Source organism: Aspergillus karnatakaensis, assembly GCF_047715665.1.
Source record: "Aspergillus karnatakaensis strain CBS 102800 unplaced genomic scaffold BJY04scaffold_4, whole genome shotgun sequence".
NCBI classification, from domain to species: domain Eukaryota; kingdom Fungi; phylum Ascomycota; class Eurotiomycetes; order Eurotiales; family Aspergillaceae; genus Aspergillus; species Aspergillus karnatakaensis.
The window spans coordinates 226,821-243,590 of record NW_027395716.1 but is presented as its reverse complement, the minus strand read 5'-3'; the positions used below and the strand labels follow the sequence as shown (position 1 = coordinate 243,590).

General features: G+C 50.9%; 10 protein-coding genes across 10 annotated transcripts; 5 read left to right on the top strand and 5 right to left on the bottom strand.

Moving 5' to 3' along the window:
• Positions 1–540: 540 nt before the first annotated feature.
• On the bottom strand, positions 541–1,257 carry BJY04DRAFT_213641 (bZIP transcription factor; the record flags this gene model as incomplete). The annotated part of the gene is made up of 3 exons (XM_073714972.1): positions 541–900; positions 963–1,142; positions 1,189–1,257. The coding sequence occupies 3 exons, from the start codon at positions 1,255–1,257 to the stop codon at positions 541–543; spliced, it is 609 nt and encodes a 202-aa protein (XP_073575919.1).
• A 1,535-nt stretch (positions 1,258–2,792) lies between these two features.
• BJY04DRAFT_229278 (uncharacterized protein) lies at positions 2,793–4,347 on the top strand (the record flags this gene model as incomplete). The annotated part of the gene is made up of 3 exons (XM_073719028.1): positions 2,793–2,888; positions 2,981–3,143; positions 3,189–4,347. The coding sequence occupies 3 exons, from the start codon at positions 2,793–2,795 to the stop codon at positions 4,187–4,189; spliced, it is 1,260 nt and encodes a 419-aa protein (XP_073575918.1). The 3' UTR covers positions 4,190–4,347.
• A 285-nt stretch (positions 4,348–4,632) lies between these two features.
• BJY04DRAFT_229276 (isocitrate lyase/PEP mutase family protein) lies at positions 4,633–5,651 on the top strand. Its single transcript, XM_073719027.1, has one exon. The coding sequence runs from the start codon at positions 4,860–4,862 to the stop codon at positions 5,625–5,627; it is 768 nt and encodes a 255-aa protein (XP_073575917.1). The 5' UTR covers positions 4,633–4,859; the 3' UTR covers positions 5,628–5,651.
• Positions 5,652–5,857: 206 nt separating this feature from the next.
• Positions 5,858–7,035, bottom strand: BJY04DRAFT_213638 (uncharacterized protein; the record flags this gene model as incomplete). Its single annotated transcript, XM_073714971.1, has 2 exons — positions 5,858–6,919; positions 6,970–7,035. 2 exons carry the CDS (start codon positions 7,033–7,035, stop codon positions 5,858–5,860), a joined length of 1,128 nt encoding a protein of 375 aa, XP_073575916.1.
• Positions 7,036–7,448: 413 nt separating this feature from the next.
• Positions 7,449–8,358, top strand: BJY04DRAFT_213637 (RTA1 domain-containing protein; the record flags this gene model as incomplete). The annotated part of the gene is made up of 2 exons (XM_073714970.1): positions 7,449–7,629; positions 7,682–8,358. The coding sequence occupies 2 exons, from the start codon at positions 7,449–7,451 to the stop codon at positions 8,356–8,358; spliced, it is 858 nt and encodes a 285-aa protein (XP_073575915.1).
• A 383-nt stretch (positions 8,359–8,741) lies between these two features.
• BJY04DRAFT_213636 (cysteine hydrolase family protein) lies at positions 8,742–9,500 on the top strand (the record flags this gene model as incomplete). Its single annotated transcript, XM_073714969.1, has 2 exons — positions 8,742–9,182; positions 9,282–9,500. The coding sequence occupies 2 exons, from the start codon at positions 8,742–8,744 to the stop codon at positions 9,498–9,500; spliced, it is 660 nt and encodes a 219-aa protein (XP_073575914.1).
• Positions 9,501–9,560: 60 nt separating this feature from the next.
• BJY04DRAFT_229270 (uncharacterized protein) lies at positions 9,561–11,057 on the bottom strand (the record flags this gene model as incomplete). Its single annotated transcript, XM_073719026.1, has 5 exons — positions 9,561–9,792; positions 9,858–10,350; positions 10,405–10,523; positions 10,577–10,689; positions 10,742–11,057. The coding sequence occupies 5 exons, from the start codon at positions 11,055–11,057 to the stop codon at positions 9,652–9,654; spliced, it is 1,182 nt and encodes a 393-aa protein (XP_073575913.1). The 3' UTR covers positions 9,561–9,651.
• Positions 11,058–11,241: 184 nt separating this feature from the next.
• Positions 11,242–13,998, bottom strand: BJY04DRAFT_98811 (fungal specific transcription factor domain-containing protein). The gene is made up of 4 exons (XM_073721422.1): positions 13,097–13,998; positions 12,539–13,047; positions 11,481–12,487; positions 11,242–11,429 (listed from the first exon to the last, which is right to left on the bottom strand). The coding sequence occupies exons 1-4, from the start codon at positions 13,410–13,412 to the stop codon at positions 11,327–11,329; spliced, it is 1,935 nt and encodes a 644-aa protein (XP_073575912.1). The 5' UTR covers positions 13,413–13,998; the 3' UTR covers positions 11,242–11,326.
• A 356-nt stretch (positions 13,999–14,354) lies between these two features.
• On the top strand, positions 14,355–15,377 carry BJY04DRAFT_98803 (uncharacterized protein). The gene has a single exon (XM_073721421.1). The coding sequence runs from the start codon at positions 14,492–14,494 to the stop codon at positions 15,098–15,100; it is 609 nt and encodes a 202-aa protein (XP_073575911.1). The 5' UTR covers positions 14,355–14,491; the 3' UTR covers positions 15,101–15,377.
• Positions 15,378–15,769: 392 nt separating this feature from the next.
• On the bottom strand, positions 15,770–16,763 carry BJY04DRAFT_213632 (uncharacterized protein; the record flags this gene model as incomplete). Its single annotated transcript, XM_073714968.1, has 2 exons — positions 15,770–16,274; positions 16,327–16,763. The coding sequence occupies 2 exons, from the start codon at positions 16,761–16,763 to the stop codon at positions 15,770–15,772; spliced, it is 942 nt and encodes a 313-aa protein (XP_073575910.1).
• Between the last annotated feature and the right edge of the window lie 7 nt (positions 16,764–16,770).

The window sequence follows — 16,770 nt, the reverse complement described above, 5'->3', positions numbered from 1 at the left end:
AGAGGGATGTTACTGGTCCTTGTGAAAAATCCCTTGCCTCTGTTCGAGAGCACGAGCTTGGACAAGATAGCTCTAGATTTCCACCACACTCTCTCATAACATAGTTTCGGGACTTATATGTTCAGATAATTGACACTGTATCTGCAATATACTCGACACTTGTATGTATAATTCCGTTTCGGTCGGAACTATATAACCCGTAGATATGCTGCTTTTTATATGAATGTTTTTTTTTTTTTTCACCTTCTTGAAACTTATATTTTCATCTAAAAGCCAGCCCTACACCTTTCTCCCACGGACTGGTGTTAAAGGATTGGTGACTACTTGACATTACGATCTGCCCTTCCGTCAACTATCTCGGATTTCCAACACTGGATAAACCTGCGTATTGCTATTGTCCGGTTTGATGTGAGCTTTTCTGTGTCATCATCATAAAATCCCGACCGCTATTTACGCTGCGCAACATTGCAAAATGCATGCCAAAATTCCCAAACACTTCGCAGAAAACGCCCAATGTGGCCTTAGGCCATTCAAAGCCCATCACAGCCCCCTAGAAGACTCATCAGACGCCAGCATCGGAATTAACTGTCGAATCTGCGGTGGAACTGCAGTATGAACTTGACCATGATGAGGATTAGGGACAATCCCCGCGTGTGCCACCGCGTCTTTAGAGAATTGAAGTAGCACAACTGGTGTTCTGGCCCACGACTCCAATTGGCCTTGGAGGGTTTGAACTTGGTCCTGTAGGGTGGAAGCCTCCTGCCGCAGAGCCTCGTAGGACTCGGACAAGCGATTGTGGTTCTTTGACATGTCGTCGATCTGCTTCAGTAGGCTTTTGACATGTTTCTCTCTCCGTTCGCGATATGCGCGTTGCGCGTTGCGATTTTGTTCTCTTCGTTTCTGTGGCCTGTTAGTTTCTCTAGTGGACAACGGCAGGGTTCTGTCAGCTTCGGGGGACGTACCTTGGATTTGTTGTCCTTTTCAGTGTCATTGGTTGCTGTTGATGGTGTTGATGATGGGACAGAGTTTGTATCTCCAGTGTAGACTTGCAGGTCTGGGTAGTCGAGGACGGCTGGAAAGTCGTAGTCATCTGCACGGTATATATCGGAGTCCTGGGTCGCGGGCCATGATGAGACAGCAAACTGTTTACGTTAAAAGTGCTATCAATAATAGCCGGGGAAAGCTCACATCTATCGAAGAGGTCCATGGGAAGGAGTGCTCATCGGGTTTGATAGAAGGGCTCAAGTATGGTGACATTTTGGAGAGAAAGTTAGGGATTATGATGGACGTTGGGGATTGATTTAAGAAATCAGGCGGATGATAGCGAATTGACAACTACAAGAGCGGTTCGTGTCGCCACTGGAGCAACATTATATAGACCGAGGTGGAGGATGTTGTGCCTTGTACACGATGGAGGATCAGGGCTATCAAGCAGCTATTCCTGATTAGGCACGTTGTGGCGTTTTCAGGAGAGCGCGCTATGACGGTTGTAGGCATGCTGACAAGTCCATCTGGAGCCCTGCCAGATCTCTGATAAAGTCGGGGATGTTGCTGAGTTAGAGGAGAGAGGGAATTCGCTTCGATACCTCGTTAATCTCTGGAAGCAAGTCGCTATTTTGCTCAAATCAACCGGTCCTTCCTCCGCAAAGCACGTTGGCTCATGCTCGCCCCATTGTTATGAAGTCTGCTGACCCTCACATTCAAGTCGAGCACAGCTTCCAGTTCCTCAGGTACTTCAACCCGTCCTCCTTCTCGCTGGTCCAATAGCGGATTCGATATCACTGTACATACTACGGCGTGGGTGATACCACCACCAAGACCGATAACGCCAGCCTACGAGAAAGCCCAACGCGGCCGACAGCCACCATGCCATCTCATCTACGCCCCAGAGAATACCGAGAACCGCAGAAAGCGCGAGGGACCGCGAGAAGGGTCTGGTGCAGGAAATAGCAGGCTGAGGTTGCTCACCCCGCACCCACCGGCCGAAACGATTGACGAGAGGCTAGAGCGCGGCGGTGTCTTGGCTTTGTGGTGTGAACCAGGGGGCGTCGGAATAATTGCTGGAACAGAAGAAACGCGAGTAGGATTGACCGCGCACACTGTCATGATCTCTGTGACCGCAATCGCTTTCTTCGACATCACGGCTTTGGGGACGAAAGAGGCAGGCCGCGTGAGAAATTGAAGGAAATGCGACCAGGCGACTGGGACAAGATGACCAGGATAGGATTGGCCAGAGCAATAGCCTATTGCTCAACTTGGCCCCCACTCTGCATCTCAGGCTCCGCGAAGTTGACAAAAGACGACCGCAATCGGGCGACGGTGCCTACAAGCCCTCAACGACGAAGGGACAAATAAAGGACAAGCCCCTAATATTCCATCGAGTGTGCACTTGTCTGTTGCAGCTCTCACGGCCAGCCCTCGCTCATGGTGCTATTGCAACCATTTGAATCCGTCATCTACGCCGGAGATAGATTTCCAGCTGCAGATTGCTTTTTACTCATTGGGTCGGCGATAAGCCAGATTCGACAACCTCCGTCTTCCCTTGCACTTAGCGTCTTGGAACTGTACGGAATCGGCAGGGCCCTGCTTTCGGTCCATTGGTTGCTCTTTTCCGAGTGAGAAAACAATGATCTGGTTGGGTTTATTTGTGCATGGGTCTTTTTAGTTGCCTGGTCCCGGGTAGAAACCTTCAAGCTGTTAGAAGGTGTAATGGCGAAGTGGTGATCACATCTTCATGTCCCGCAGCCTCAGCAACGACACTCGAAGAATCTGCCCCGATCTAGCATCTGAGAATGGCACGTTCTGGAAAAGCAGACAACTCCAAAGCCACGTCAAAGCCACCTGTGATAACATGGAGATTCGGTGCGGCACCGTCAAAGCAAACGAAGGTATTGTAGCCGTGGCGGTAGGCTGCCTGGAAGGCGCTTGCTAACACGACCAGATCACCACATCCGCTGCTCAGCACCTCAGCGCCAGTGAGAAACCATCAGAACGCGAAACGATTGCTAGTATTGAGACCGAACAACCGTCCACACTTCAGTTCTTCTCCCAGTCGGAGATTTGCGAGATAACGACGTCGCTAGACCCTTTTTGCAACCTGCCATACCTGCTAAGCTCGGAAGATCAATATCTTCTCCACTCGTGTATGTTCTGGATAGCATCTAGTCAGACTGAGCTTACATTGTCAGATCTTGTCGAGGTTCCCGCTCGAGTATACGGTACACGACCTGACGCAATCTTCAGCCCCGTTCGCGACGTCAGCTTTCCCAATGCCCTTACCTTCTCATTGACGATGCGTTGGATGTTGATTGCCGCGAGCGCTCTATACGCAAATACCAGCATGACCATTGGCGGGATGACGTTAGCAAATCGAAAGCACGATGCGTACCAACGGCTAAACGAGGCTATAGACCTGAGCGATGGAATAGTGACGGACGAGGTACTTGGAGGCATAATCATGGCTACCATGACTGAAGCACGGCTGGCGGACCCCACGGCAGCCAAGGCACATCTCCAGGGTTACGAGGCAGCGATCCGAGCCCGCGGCGGCATCAGAGCGAGTCTCATTGCTTGTGGACTCCCGGCGCTCCGCATCACGCATCTGTTGCCCTATCTATTCTCCCAGCCAATGCCGACAAGCGAACATGGCGATGCCCAGCATTTGAATAAGTTCCTGCTACTTTTGCTTTCCCAAGGCATCTCACAATCCTCCAACGCTCTATCGCCAGGGATCCCACAGTTGCTCGAGCCGGCTCTTTCGTATACTCCTCTAGCATTCTTCCTCCAGTCTGATGACACGCACCTTCAGAGTTTCGCTGATGAGGCGTCCTCCTTTCTTGCGCTGTTTTTGATGACCCTGGTACTCTCTCGAATACGCAACTCCAGTACCGACCCTCAGGTCTTTACTGCTCGACTCGTAACAATCCTCGAAACCAGCTGCGCCTTTGATCCACAGGGCGTACCGCTCCTGACAGACCAGGGATTCATGTGGACTGTCATCCGAGCCATCCAGGATTCGGAGAGTTCGTTTACGGAGCTCAACGAAGACAACGGATTGTGGATGATCCTGCATGCAATCAATGCGTTGCGTATATTTCGCACGATGAGCATGCGCGAGACACGTATGCAGGCGAGGCTTTTGCTTCTTTATATCTTGTCTGGTCAGGACTTGTCTTGGGATTTGACGTAACGGCGCGTATTCTGGATGTCGGTTTTGCCTCTGCTGTTTTCTCGGCGTTTGCCTTTCTCTTGCTTCTCAATCCTGCAGTAGCCCTTGCACGGAAATGAAAATAGCCTGATCGAGAGTATCGGTATCGGTGATTTTGGTTCATGTTGTTCGAATCGGATGTTGGAATTGCTCGTGGTGAGTCATGCCTGACAAAGAGCGTTAGATACTCCAGAGTCCCCGGTTAGTGCTTGACCTTTCCATGTCATATGCTCCTGCGGCTGTTGTACCTAGAGATTGTGCTGGCGTAATGTGGGGGCACCGATTCTACCAAGCAATCTACATTGGCATCAAATTCCCTCTTTAAGATTAGCGGCATTCGCCCCTCATTGCCAAGGCTAACTTTCATTCGGTTGGGACTGATGAGTCGAAGTGTACTGCATGATGTGATGATATCGTACCTGTATCCAGGTATATAGATGAGGAATCTTCTTTCTGAGATAACATAACGCCTTGTGATCAGATCCAAGCTGTCAAGTTTTCTCTACCAGTATATGCGCACCACTATATATATTTGTTCTCCCCATCCCTGTGTCAACCTCTCTCATTGTCTCTATTCCCATCATATCCTTGACTTTATTGAATACCTCTAAATACACACCAATCTACCCTAAGACATTAAAAGTCTCAAGCCATGGCCAACCTTCTCAACGCCCTCGCCCAAACCTTCAAGTCCCTCCATCTCCCCGGCACCCCGCTCATAATCGCCAACATCCACGACGCCCCCTCCGCAAAGGCAGTCGCCTCTCTGTCCTCTTCGAAAGCCATCGCAACAGGCAGTTATGCCATCGCGGAAGCAGCGGGGACGACCGATGACGAACTACCCCTTGACGAGCTACTTCGCTCAGCGAAGATCATCGGCAAGATGGTCAAGCCTTTCGGAAAGCCATTGAGTATCGATATCCGAGACGGATATGGAGACAAACTAGAACAGATTGTGACCGAGTTTATTACCGGGGCTGGTGTTGTTGGTGTGAACTTGGAGGACTTTGATAGTCGCAGTGGGAAGTTCTATACCGTGTCCGAGGCTGCTGGGAGGATTGCTTGTGTGTTGAGCACTGCAAAAGCTCTTAATGTGCCGGACTTCGTTGTTAATGCGCGTTGTGATATTCTCGTGAAAGGCGGAGAGTTGGCGGAAGTTATGGAGCGGGGGAAAGCGTATCTTGCCGCCGGAGCGACCATGGTTTTTGTTTGGGGTGGGTCGGGTCGTGGTGGCGTGAAGAGAGACGAGGTGACGAGGCTTGTTGAGGCTTTTGACGGCCGGTTGAACGTGTTGAAGGGTGAATTGAGTGTGAAGGAGTTGGCGGAAATTGGGGTCGCGAGGGTTAGCGTGGGCCCGTTGTTGCAGAGCAGAGCTGTGGAGAGGATCAGGGAGGTGGCGGCTGAGTTGCTGGAATCTTGATTTCAATACGCCTGCGGTCAGTGGGGAGGGTTTTATATCCGGCGATGCAGAGCTATTTGCTTGGGAGTCATGGAGGGGACGGACGAGGAAAGTGCGACCGAAGAAGCAGTAGGAAATCCGAAAGCGAAAGCTGACTGAGTGCAATCGGAGGGAGAGAGAGGAGTGAGGTTTAAAGTGGAAGCGTGTGCATAGCAGAATCTATATGCATTTTCCTCTTAGTGTACTGGAATTTATGACTCCAGAGCCCGACGTGGCCAGCTCAACCACTCCTCCCACTCGACGCCCAGATATCGCGTCACCTGATCGATAATGAACCTCCCGAAGTCTGCAAAGAGCCAAGAATCCTGATGCTGATAAAGCAGCACTGCATAGTGCGCAAAAATGACCAGCGCTTCTGGTCGCTTCTCTTGCAGATAACCGCTGAACTCCAAGCTCACCATGAGCGGCCACGATATCAGCCCGTTGACCGGCGCGTAATTCTCTAGAGGGGCATTTGACAGGTTCGTGCATGTTTGCAGCTTCTCGATGGCCTGTTGGTAGGTTTGGGTGAGCTCAGTACCCAAGTTGGCGGCTTGAACGAGGGCAGAAAGCTTTCCGCAGCCGGGACCAAAGTGCCCGTCGAATTGATATAGAGGGGAGATTTCAAACGCAAGCTTGACGGGTGAGTCATGGAGTAGAGGCCATGCTGAGAAGACGACCGTGCGAACGCCTTGGTGGACGTGTATGTAGTGGGAAAAGCGACCGAGGAAGTGGTCTAAATCGCCCTCTCGGTAGATGAGAGTGTCACAGAGCATGTGTACGCCTAGAATCGAGGTGAAAAGGAAGAGCTGAACGCATGTTTCTTTGGAAACCTCCGGGCTTGTTTCTTGGAAGATGGAGAGTGCGTGGGTCTGCAGGCGGGCTGCATGGTATTGAAAATGCTCTTTCCGATGTGGTTGTAGAACGCTGAGGTGTAGGGCGCTAAAGGCAAGCAGTTCGTTGACGAAATAGGGGGTGGTCAGGGAATTGATGACACCCTCGGCAAGCCACGGTAGGGCGCGGTTGGGGTCAAATGTGGTGTAGGTGTTTGTGAAAAGGTTCTGAAAAAGCTCAGCATGCAGCATGCTCACTGGTTGATCATCAAGAGCCGAAGGGCTTGTTGCTGCAACCGGGGAGGGCCCCTCAAGCGGCGTGGCGGTCACTGGCGAGCCTCCCAAAGAAGACCCAGAGTGGTTGTTGAGAAATTGAGTGCCGTACTCGCATTGGCGCTCGGAAGCGATGCAATTGGCACAGATAGGGCGTTTTTCGTCACACTGGGACGTTAGTCTGCAGCTCGCATTGCTTCAAGGGACGGAGTTGCCACCTTGACATGACGCCGCTTGCACTCTAGACAGCCGTTGCGAGATTTCTTATGGGCTCGTCGCGCCATTCTTCACGTATTCGCGTAAGTTATGGCGTAAGCATGAAGCACGGAGGGCAAGGTATAAAGAGACTCTACTCTGGTGGCTGGATATGAAATGACGAAGGTCCCAGCAAGCCAGCGATGAGGCTGAAGTTGGGGTCCAAATCCAAACTTTGAAGCCACAGCAAGAATTTCTGGCGAACTGGCCAATCAGCTTCAGTTTCCTCCGCGTATGCACAGGCCAGCTCTGATCATGCCTCTTTGCGGCTGACCCACTCGCAGCCCTAATCTCGTCTCCAATCCTGCAGCCATCTTGCAGCTCTTCTATACGCGTATGGAGACGGCGATCAGTCTAAAGGGACGTCTATAAGTATCATCTCAAGCGGCAGACCTGTAGACACACAAGCATCAATCCAATTCATCCATCAACATCATTCACAATGGCTCAACCTGAACTTTATCACGGCCCCAAGGGCTCCCGATACCTTTGGCTCTATGTTCCTTCAATGCCTGCATCAATCATCTTTATCGTTATGTTCTCCATTGCCAGTGCATTTCATATATGGAAAGCAGGAAGAACTAGAGCTGCTTTCTGTATCCCGTTCATTATCGGCGGCCTGCGTACGTCTATATCGCTCCCCCAATTCGCTCTACAACTTCTGACCACCTGCAGTTGAAGTGGCAGGCTATGCCACCCGTGCCTACTGCACCGACAGAACGGCCGAGCTGATTCCTTTCATTGTGCAAAACATCCTGATTCTGCTTGCCCCCGTCCTCCTAGCCGCATCGATCTACATGTTCCTCGCTCGCCTAATCATCAGTGTCGGCGCCGATAGGTACTCCTTGATCCGCGTGACACGTCTTACTAAAGTCTTCGTGGCCGGAGACATCATCTCCTTCCTCGTGCAAGGAACCGGAGGGGGTATGGCAGCGACGGAGAAGATGGCGGACAAGTCCCAGGGTGTCGTGATCGGTGGTTTGATGGTACAGATCGTTGTGTTTGGGTTCTTCATCATAACTTCAACGATGTTTGAAGTCAGGATGCGAAGGAATCCACTCGCACCGGAGTTTGCCTGGGTCCCGCACTTGTACCCGCTGTACACGGTTAGTGCGTTGATCATGGTGCGGTCGGTTTTCCGAGTCATCGAGTACGCAATGGGGGAGGACGGATATCTTCTTTCTAATGAATTGCCGATGTATGTCTTTGATGCTGCGTTGATGCTTGCTGTGATGGCTATCTGGGGATACTGGCACCCGGGGGTGCTGCGCGAGGATATGAAGGATGCTCAGCTGGTGAGCATGAACAGTCCGACACACAGGGCTCGCCGCAGATCTACCAATAGAAGGTGAAGGAGTGTTGAAGAAGTGTAGCTATATTGCTGCGTTTCTTGATACGCTTTCTGGTCGTGTGGAGAAGGAACTGTGCAGTCGCGTTGCTTTGTGTTTTTGTCGTTCAAGCCACCCTTTTGTCGCTTTTCTCTTGTCTATATGTCTATAATATAATAGATTTCTCATTGTCGTGTCATGACTTCTTTTGTTTTACTGGATGGAATTATCAACCGACTTCGGCTTCCAAGATGTTTTTCTTGATTGGTAGGAATCTGAACCGTCCACATAACCACCTACTACCTACCACCTCAATGGATTCATATCCCGCTCCTTATGGCTGACCTTGGACAATCTCAGCTCCTTCTTCCGTTAATTCCAATAGTCCCTGTCCCCTATCGACCACCATGGACTCTACTCCACCTCTCCCGACGCCCTGTGTCTTCGGCCCCAACACGGCAATCCTCAACCTCGACCTCATGACCATCCTCATCAACAGCATCAAATCCACATCGGAAGGAAAGCCCTTCATTGCAAACTGCACCAAATGGACCGACGCAATCCACAAACTCCCACCTGCAAAGCCGCATACTTCCCGACCACTCACCATCTTTACAACCGTAGCCTTCCACCCGGGCCAACCAGAACTCATGCCGGATTCGCCCTTCGCAAAACTCATTGCAAAACATGGAGAGTTGCGGATTGGATCTCCGGACGTACGCATTCATGAGACCTTCAAAGTTGATGAGGAAAGAGATATTGTCCTGGTAAAGACAAGATTAGGAGCCGGCGCGGGAAATCCACTAGAGGAGATATTGAGGGCTAAAGGGGTGGAGAGGGTTGTTCTTGTATGTTATTTCCATCCTGCACAATCGCGCGACGGTACCGGGTAAAATGCTTAACTCTGGGGTCTATACCGATACTAATGTGGTTGTGAAATCGATTAGTCTGGTCTGAGCCTCTCCGGCGTTGTACTGGCGACGGTATACAGGCTCTTTGATTTGGACTATGACATCTACGTGATTAAAGATAATGTTCTCGAGCTACCGGTTGAAAAGCACAAGGCCGTTTCGAGACCTCTGCTTGATGTGCTTCTACCCAAAATGGGAGTTAAGGTTATTTCGCTCGAGGAGGCATTGCGGGGGTTGAGAGAATCTTCAAATTGAGATACCGGAAGGCGTGGAAGTCGCTGTACTGAGTGTTGATGAGGTACAATTTACCAAGATGCAAGATACAATACAGAGTGGCTGTCGAATCACCCTTAACCAACTTCTTCATGGGTCGTTATCCCCAGTATCTCGAACATTAATGCAGGCATTATCCTCTTTTAGCCAACTCCTCTGAGAGGGGCCAGTCATTATAGCCCTCATCCGCGGGCTCATAAGGCCCGTAATAAACCCATCCGCCACGGTCGTTCTGCGAGAGGGGAACGCCCGCATTGATTCGGGAGACGAGGTCCTATATAGCGACGCCCCATCAGTCAGCGATGTGTTGTCACAAGTGTATATAGGAGCTTCTCTTACCGGGTTATAGATAAATGCTCTTGCAAAACTGATAAGATCGATCTTCCCCTCCGTGACTAATCTCTCCGCCTCGGATACCGTATACCCCGTATTCACCATCAACTTGGTCCGACTACCAGGGTACTTAATCATGCCTCCAAACTGTTCCAGCACGTCAATAGTATCTGGCAACTCACAGCCCTCCGGTCTAGGGCTGTTCGGGGTTTCATAGCCCGGCGCGCCCCGACGAGAGAGATCGATGAATGCAATCTCACGATGCACCAGCTGGGAAATAAGGTACGTGTATGTCTCTGTCAGTTCGGCATGGGAAACTGCAGAGTCCTGCAGGTCATCCGTAGGACAGATCTTGATGCCGACGCGATTGGCGCCCCAGATCTCGATGATGGCATCAAGCACTTCCAGCGTACAGCGGCAGCGGTTCTGGGTGTTGCCGCCATAGGAGTCTGTGCGCGTGTTCGAGCGACTAGAGAGGAAATTGTGGAGAAGGTATCCGCTGAAGTGATTGTGGTGTCAGTAAAAGCAAGTAGGTGTGAGCGAGACGGCATACCCCTGGCTTAGGAGCTCGATTCCGTCAAACCCGGCCTCCTTGGCTAATGTGACAGAATGTCGGAATTGATCGACGATGGCCTTGGGGTCGTCGATAACTGTTATATCCTGCGAGTGGCCCTACGTAGACTCGTTAGATCGCATAACCTGCCCAGCAATAGTGGTCGACTCACTGGCTGACCCGGTAGATTCCGATATTTCCCACCAGCAGCAGGAATATTACTCGGGGCCAAGACTGGATGAGCGTTGTCCTTCAACAAGGGCATGCTCTCGTTTTGTACCCGACCTGTGCGATCCGTTAACCATTTGGAAAAATTCAACATGAGAAAAGACCCTACCAGCATGCCAGGGCTGGAAGAAAATTTTCCCACCCTCTTTATGTACCGCATCAGTCACTGCTTTCCAGGCTTGAACATGCTCTTGGTTGAACATCATCGGCGCAAACGGATAGTCCGTGCCGTGGAAGGTGGTAAATATTCCCTCGGCGATGATCAAACCAGCACCATCTTGTGCGCGGGTTGCATATAGTCTGACAACTTCATCTCCAGGTTTACCGTTGTCCACGCAGCGGTTACGGGTCATGGAGCCCATTGTGATGCGGTTCTGGAGGTGGACTGTCCCACCGAGAGAGACGGTGTCGAAGAGAGAAGACATTGTCTTGGATAATCTGAGATACTTGGTGCGAGGAGCGAGCTGCCATTAGGTAGAGAGGTGAAGGGAGTGCTGGTCCCCTATATAGTTGCGATCAAGTAAGCAAGTGATATGAGGATGATGCATCGCGGAGTAAATCCAATGTATGGTAAACGGCTCGGATATAGTAGTTTATCTGATTGGCTAGTTGGTAGAATGAGATCCTCCTTGAGTGGATAAAATATCAGCACAGCCAGTCAGGGCGCAGTTTAAGTCCGTCTAATGATAAAGCGTCATTCGGACCTGAGTGGATTATCCGTCCCGCACAGATCTGCTTGTTCGCCTAAAAGTGTCCGGCCATCAGATCCATCGGTGAATGCGTCTGGAAACAATTGACTGCCAAGTCTGTCAGATGCAAAAGCTTCGCCAAGCTCAAGGAGAACGTACATAATCCAAGGAAGAAGTTCGGTAACTCCCTCATCCATGTCAAGCGAGTGTCCCGCTGCACTCCATGCTGCCTTGACTGCATCAATAACTTTGGTGCCAACTTTTCGTGCTCCGGTGGTTCGTTTATTCGGTGCAGAGGTCATGCACTGAATGGCGAGTTTCACTGTGTCAAGTGTATCACGCACATCCTCGACGGTAATCTCAGGATCCGGCTCGAGGACATTAAACAGCATTGTTACACATGCATATATGATAAAGGAAACCACTTTTGTGTCGTACATCGTCTCGGGGTATCGGCGGTAGTAAACGTCGTGCGCAAGTTGGATCAATAGTTTGGACGAGGATACCGCGTTTGCGATTGACTGGCGCACGTTAATCCCGTCACCAGCGATGTTTTGTGCTTCTTGTCTAGTCCGGTATAAACTCGCAAATAGAAGAATCGGTCGGTACATGACTAAATGTGTAAGTTGATGGGTAAACCCTACATGGGCGCGCTGGAGCTCCTGCCAGTCCTCCCCGATGGGAACTGCTGGATTCCAAAATTGAAGGTACGAAGGAAGGTCAGAGCGCATTTCATCCATTGCCATCTCGCATTCGGCAATAACATCTCGAATCTGATGTAAATCCAGGTCCCGAGGGGTGATAGATGGGGTAGAGAGCGCAATGATTCTATCAGCAATCCTCGCTAGCGCTGCCATTGCTCGAATCCAGGAACAGTTCAACTGGGGCGAGTCGTATGGCGAGACGTACCCATCCCTGGCTACATCCTGGGGCAAGGGGGTATCGATGAACCGATCTTGAAGAGCGGATTGTCGGCCGGTGAAGAGAGCGGCACTGCGTTCAAATATATAGAGGCTCCAGAATGTGAGGCATGCGATATTAGCTAATGATTCGTATGCGCTGACGGCCTGCGCCCTGTTCATTCCTGAAGCCAAAGCACTGCGAGCAGCATGTCCGAAGTACATGTAGCTATCGTTGACATTACATTTTTGGATTGAAAATATCGCCTGTCCATGTCGTCAGCGTCCTGGATTGCCTGGTGCAGAGAAAACACCCACTCTGAGGATAATGAACTGGATCTTGGTCAATGTGGGATCTGTAAATAGGTCGACCCCTTCCATGGAACGGGCAAGAAGGATATGCGACCATTTCTCTGTGGTGTCAGGGCTGTCACACGGACCTTTACCCGCAAGGCACGCCCCAACTGCCAGAGTTAACTGCAAAAGGCGCACATCCTCGGGGTCGATCTCAATTACCGACCCTGTGTTCGACAATTCCCAAAGCTCCTGGATGCGGGCATGGTCAAGAAAGGGTATGAGCGGGTGAAGCCGACGAAAATAGCACTCCAAGAAATGAGAGCCGAGCGACACAGGCAGCACTGTGTGCTTAGATGCAGCGATTTCCTGTGCGGAGGGCAGATTTGCCTTGCTTGAAGAAAAGATGAAGCGGCTCAATTCCCACTTCTGCATCCCTTCAGTGTCAGTACTAGTCTGCCATTCGTCCTGATGGAGTTCCCTCTGTAGCCGGAGATAAATCCAATGCAGGAAGCAGAAGTGAGATGAGGAGCCTATCGCAAGGTTAGTTGGAAGAATCAAGGGAGGGTGAATGGGAGATACCATAGAAATGGATGGCACCGTCTTCGTGGTTCTTAACGACCAATCCCGTGCGCAATTGCGGCTGGTGCACTCCGTTCCGCACTGAGAGATCATGTCGAGGCGTTACAAGAACATCGTTTGGCAGTATAGCAGGTGACAGGACGCGGCGTCTTCGTCGAGGAGGTTCAGCTCGGTAGACACACTCTTGGCTGGATCGGTCGCAAGCACTACACGGCTCCTCCCCACTGCATCTAACCCTGCGCGAGCGACATCTCTGACAGGCTTTGGCGAGCCTCCGAGTCGTTTGATTGTTCCGCGCTTGTCCCTTCATTCTCATTGGTTGGATGGTTGAAGACCAGAAAGGAGAGGAAGAGCAGCTGCGCCCGGCGGTTTGCTGATGGATGCGAGAAACCCACGTGATCTTTTCTAGACAGCTGCCAACCTCGAACCAAGCAGTATGTAAGGTGATTTCTCACCGATCCCTTGCAGGAAGGCTGAAATTGAATTGTATATCAGACGCTAGTTTTGCTTTTTAAAGCGGAGGGGGCTGCTCTCTTCAATTGGTCACCGATATAGAAATATATATATACATAGTTCACTCATTGTACTACTCGTACAAGGCGTGGGAATATATATCGGATCGACCGACTCTCTGATTTCAAACCAGCCTTATGTTGCTCAACTAGCCCTAACATCACCAGAGGCCCCAGACACCCAGCATTCCAACGACGGACCAGGGGATAACTGAGCGACAACGAGGTCTGCCGGATAGCCGTACAAACGCAGTGATACGATTGGTTGACAGTATCTAACCGACGGTCCAAGCCTCTTAACCTCTTAGCCTCAATATCTGATCCACTCTCTCACCTTGACCCACACATCAGGGTGCACCTGTGGACGGTCGAATCTCCGCCCAGGCAGACAAATACCTCAGGAAGAAGGGTTCTGCCTGCCGTATGCGTATGACTCAAATGGACTGATTCCAAGGCTTGTCCAAGCGCCTCGCCCATCTTTTAGCCTGCTGCGGCAACTTCACAACGGAGGAGATGGCCAATCCACGGCGACTCCAGAATGAACCGGTGATTCGAGCCGCACTAGATGATTAACTAGTAGGAACGGAGGATCTGCTAGGGCAATATAGGCTAGATTTCGCCGAACAGGTCGGGAATCCACGCAGTCTGGTTGGATAAGTTTCATCGCAGAACACTTGGCTATCACACTAATCTCCGCAGAAAGCAACGCCGCAATGCCCTCGCAAGCCTCAACGGAGAGTTACATCCGGCATATTAAATTCTGCGTTTGGCCCCTGATTTTCTTACGCTCTCTCTTCTTTCTTTTCCTCTTTCATTCCTCCACCGATATACACACTCACTCACACACTCACACGCAATTTACTAATCACAACCCACAACCAAGATGCGCTCCTCCGTTCTCTCCCTAGCCCTGGCGCTAGCCACCCTCACCTACGCCGACGATGCCACCACCACAGTGCCCTACTTCAACGCCAACTGGGATGACTCCGATCTCGCAATTCCCTCCTACTCCGGCACCGCTGCCTCCGTTGTCTCCGTCAACGCCCTTGAAACCACCTACGAAGTCGGCTGTCTCGACGACGCCCCCACAACCCTCTGCTCCATCAAGGACCCCCAAACCGTCATCAACGGAATCTCTACATACAGCTTCAGCGGTGTCTACACCGCACTCATGCAGACTCCTGCCCTCACCGTCACCCGTGAAATGGCCTGCTCGTTTACTTCATACTCGATTGACGCCGGCTGCTCCTTCAGCTTGAGCATCCATGGTTCCGCTGATGGCAGCGAGGTCGCGATTAGCACCAGCACCGAGACGACTTTCGCGACTGGTGACGTAACCTCTTATGGTATGCTGGTTACCGGAGGTGTGGACAAACTCGAGGAGCCCGAGGCGACCGAGACGCCTGGTGCTGCCGGCGTTGCTGCTGGGCCGTTTGGGGCGTTTGTGACCGCTGCACCCGTTCTGGCGGCTGGTGTTGTCGCTATGCTATAGATATTGGTCTGCGTTGCTTTTTGTTCGTTAGTGGAGGATTTACACCCGGCGTGAGGGTCTCTCAGGTTCGAAACCTGTACTTTAATGTCATGAGAGCGAACATATTACGTATCTAATATGAATATTCGTTCCGAAGCGAAGAACTGCCACATGAAGGCTTTCAAGAGTATACGCACATAGGATTTTCGAAACAATAGATATACTAAGGGAATATTTACTTCAGCAAAGCAAACAGAACAAATGTACCACACCTTTTGCGGTCATGCTTACCGATTGTAGCCGTGTGATCTGTTGGTTGGTTGCCACGCACTTCTACGTGTTTAGCTAGATAGTTAGATGTAGAAGTAAGCATCTTTGGGGCATTGACGGGCTAAAGCACTCTTTACCCGATTGATTAGGGCTGCAGCGATGACTACTCACAGTGTGCTTTAGTGTCAATAGTTCTGCGTGTAATACTGTTGAGAACAAACGACTCGTCTTGAACTTAAGGGGCTATCTATCTCTGAGTTTATAGCTCTTTGTGATAGACGAGAGAATAAACGAAGGATAGTCGGTATGGCATAAACAAGTCACTGCCCAGCCACTGCAATCTGCGAGCTTGAGGTAGAGTGGTTAGACGTTCCGTCAAGCGGTCACATATATAGCAACAGTGTCGAATGCATGATTTTGTCAATTTTCCTGGCCATCAGATTGTGCCGATTCAAGATGACTGCATTTCGACAGATACCACTGCGTATCCGGCTTCTTCACCAACAGATTGGCAGTATATTGCCCCGTTTTACATACACGCCAGTATGAGGAAAGCGGGCCCTGATGACCCGAAAATTTACACGGAGCTTTGTTCTCCCAGTACGGTACCATCTCATGCAAAGTCATTTCGAAAACAAAGCGATCAGGGTCGGGTAATCGTGTCAACGAGAAAGCGGGATAATCATACCCTCCCCACGGCTCAGAAACCGCAACATCAATGGTTGCGTGACTAGGTGTATCTGGGACAATTAACCAGTCAGAGCTATCCCAGTCGATTGCCTCGTATCGGATCAACCGGCCCTTGGTATGTAGGATACTCCCCCAGCGGTCCACACCACATTCCTGTCGGTTTTGACATTCCGCAAGCACAGCCATAACGTCGCCCATGAGGAGGCGCTCATCACGCGACCGAAGTAGATAGAACCTAGCAGAGTGGAATTAGCTGGAGCATTGAGGTCCAGGGGCGCCTGTTGTACGTCATGTCGTCGACCATCCATTCATCGCTGTAGCATTCGACTATCATCTGCCCACAGGGAGGGTCAGTGGCTAGCATAGTCGTCCATGACCCTGGCTTATCATAGATGCGATCTTCCCAGCTGAAATCCCCTATCTCCTGAAAAACGTCGACTTTTCGGCCCCAGGGACGGGTATCATCTTTCTTTATTTCCAGACCTAGTCGCGTAAAGAAGGGGTTGAATACCCAGGACGGCCCTGATTGGCCTTTGAGTGGTTCAGGCATCGCTTCCAAGCTTTTGCTGGGGCGATACCAGCATGCTTCTAAGAGAGCTGGAGAGGATAGGATGAGCTCTCTCCATCGACGACACACCCGTTGTGCTCGGATGATCTCTGTTTGATGGCCGACTTGTACAAGTATGTTCTCGACCAGTTCGTTCACCGCGAGCGCCTTTTCCATCGCTGAT

What these genes read in the sequence shown, in the direction of transcription:
- BJY04DRAFT_229276 (XM_073719027.1), top strand. Translation starts at nt 4,860, where the DNA reads ATGGCCAACCTTCTCAACGCCCTCGCCCAAACCTTCAAGTCCCTCCAT.
- BJY04DRAFT_98811 (XM_073721422.1), bottom strand. Translation starts at nt 13,412, where the DNA reads ATGAGAATGAAGGGACAAGCGCGGAACAATCAAACGACTCGGAGGCTC. An exon ending in CGGTGCCATCCATTTCTATG is followed by an intron (nt 13,048 to 13,096) that starts GTATCTCCCATT and finishes ACCTTGCGATAG; the next exon opens with GCTCCTCATCTCACTTCTGC. An exon ending in TCCAGTTCATTATCCTCAGA is followed by an intron (nt 12,488 to 12,538) that starts GTGGGTGTTTTC and finishes CGACATGGACAG; the next exon opens with GCGATATTTTCAATCCAAAA.
- BJY04DRAFT_98803 (XM_073721421.1), top strand. Translation starts at nt 14,492, where the DNA reads ATGCGCTCCTCCGTTCTCTCCCTAGCCCTGGCGCTAGCCACCCTCACC.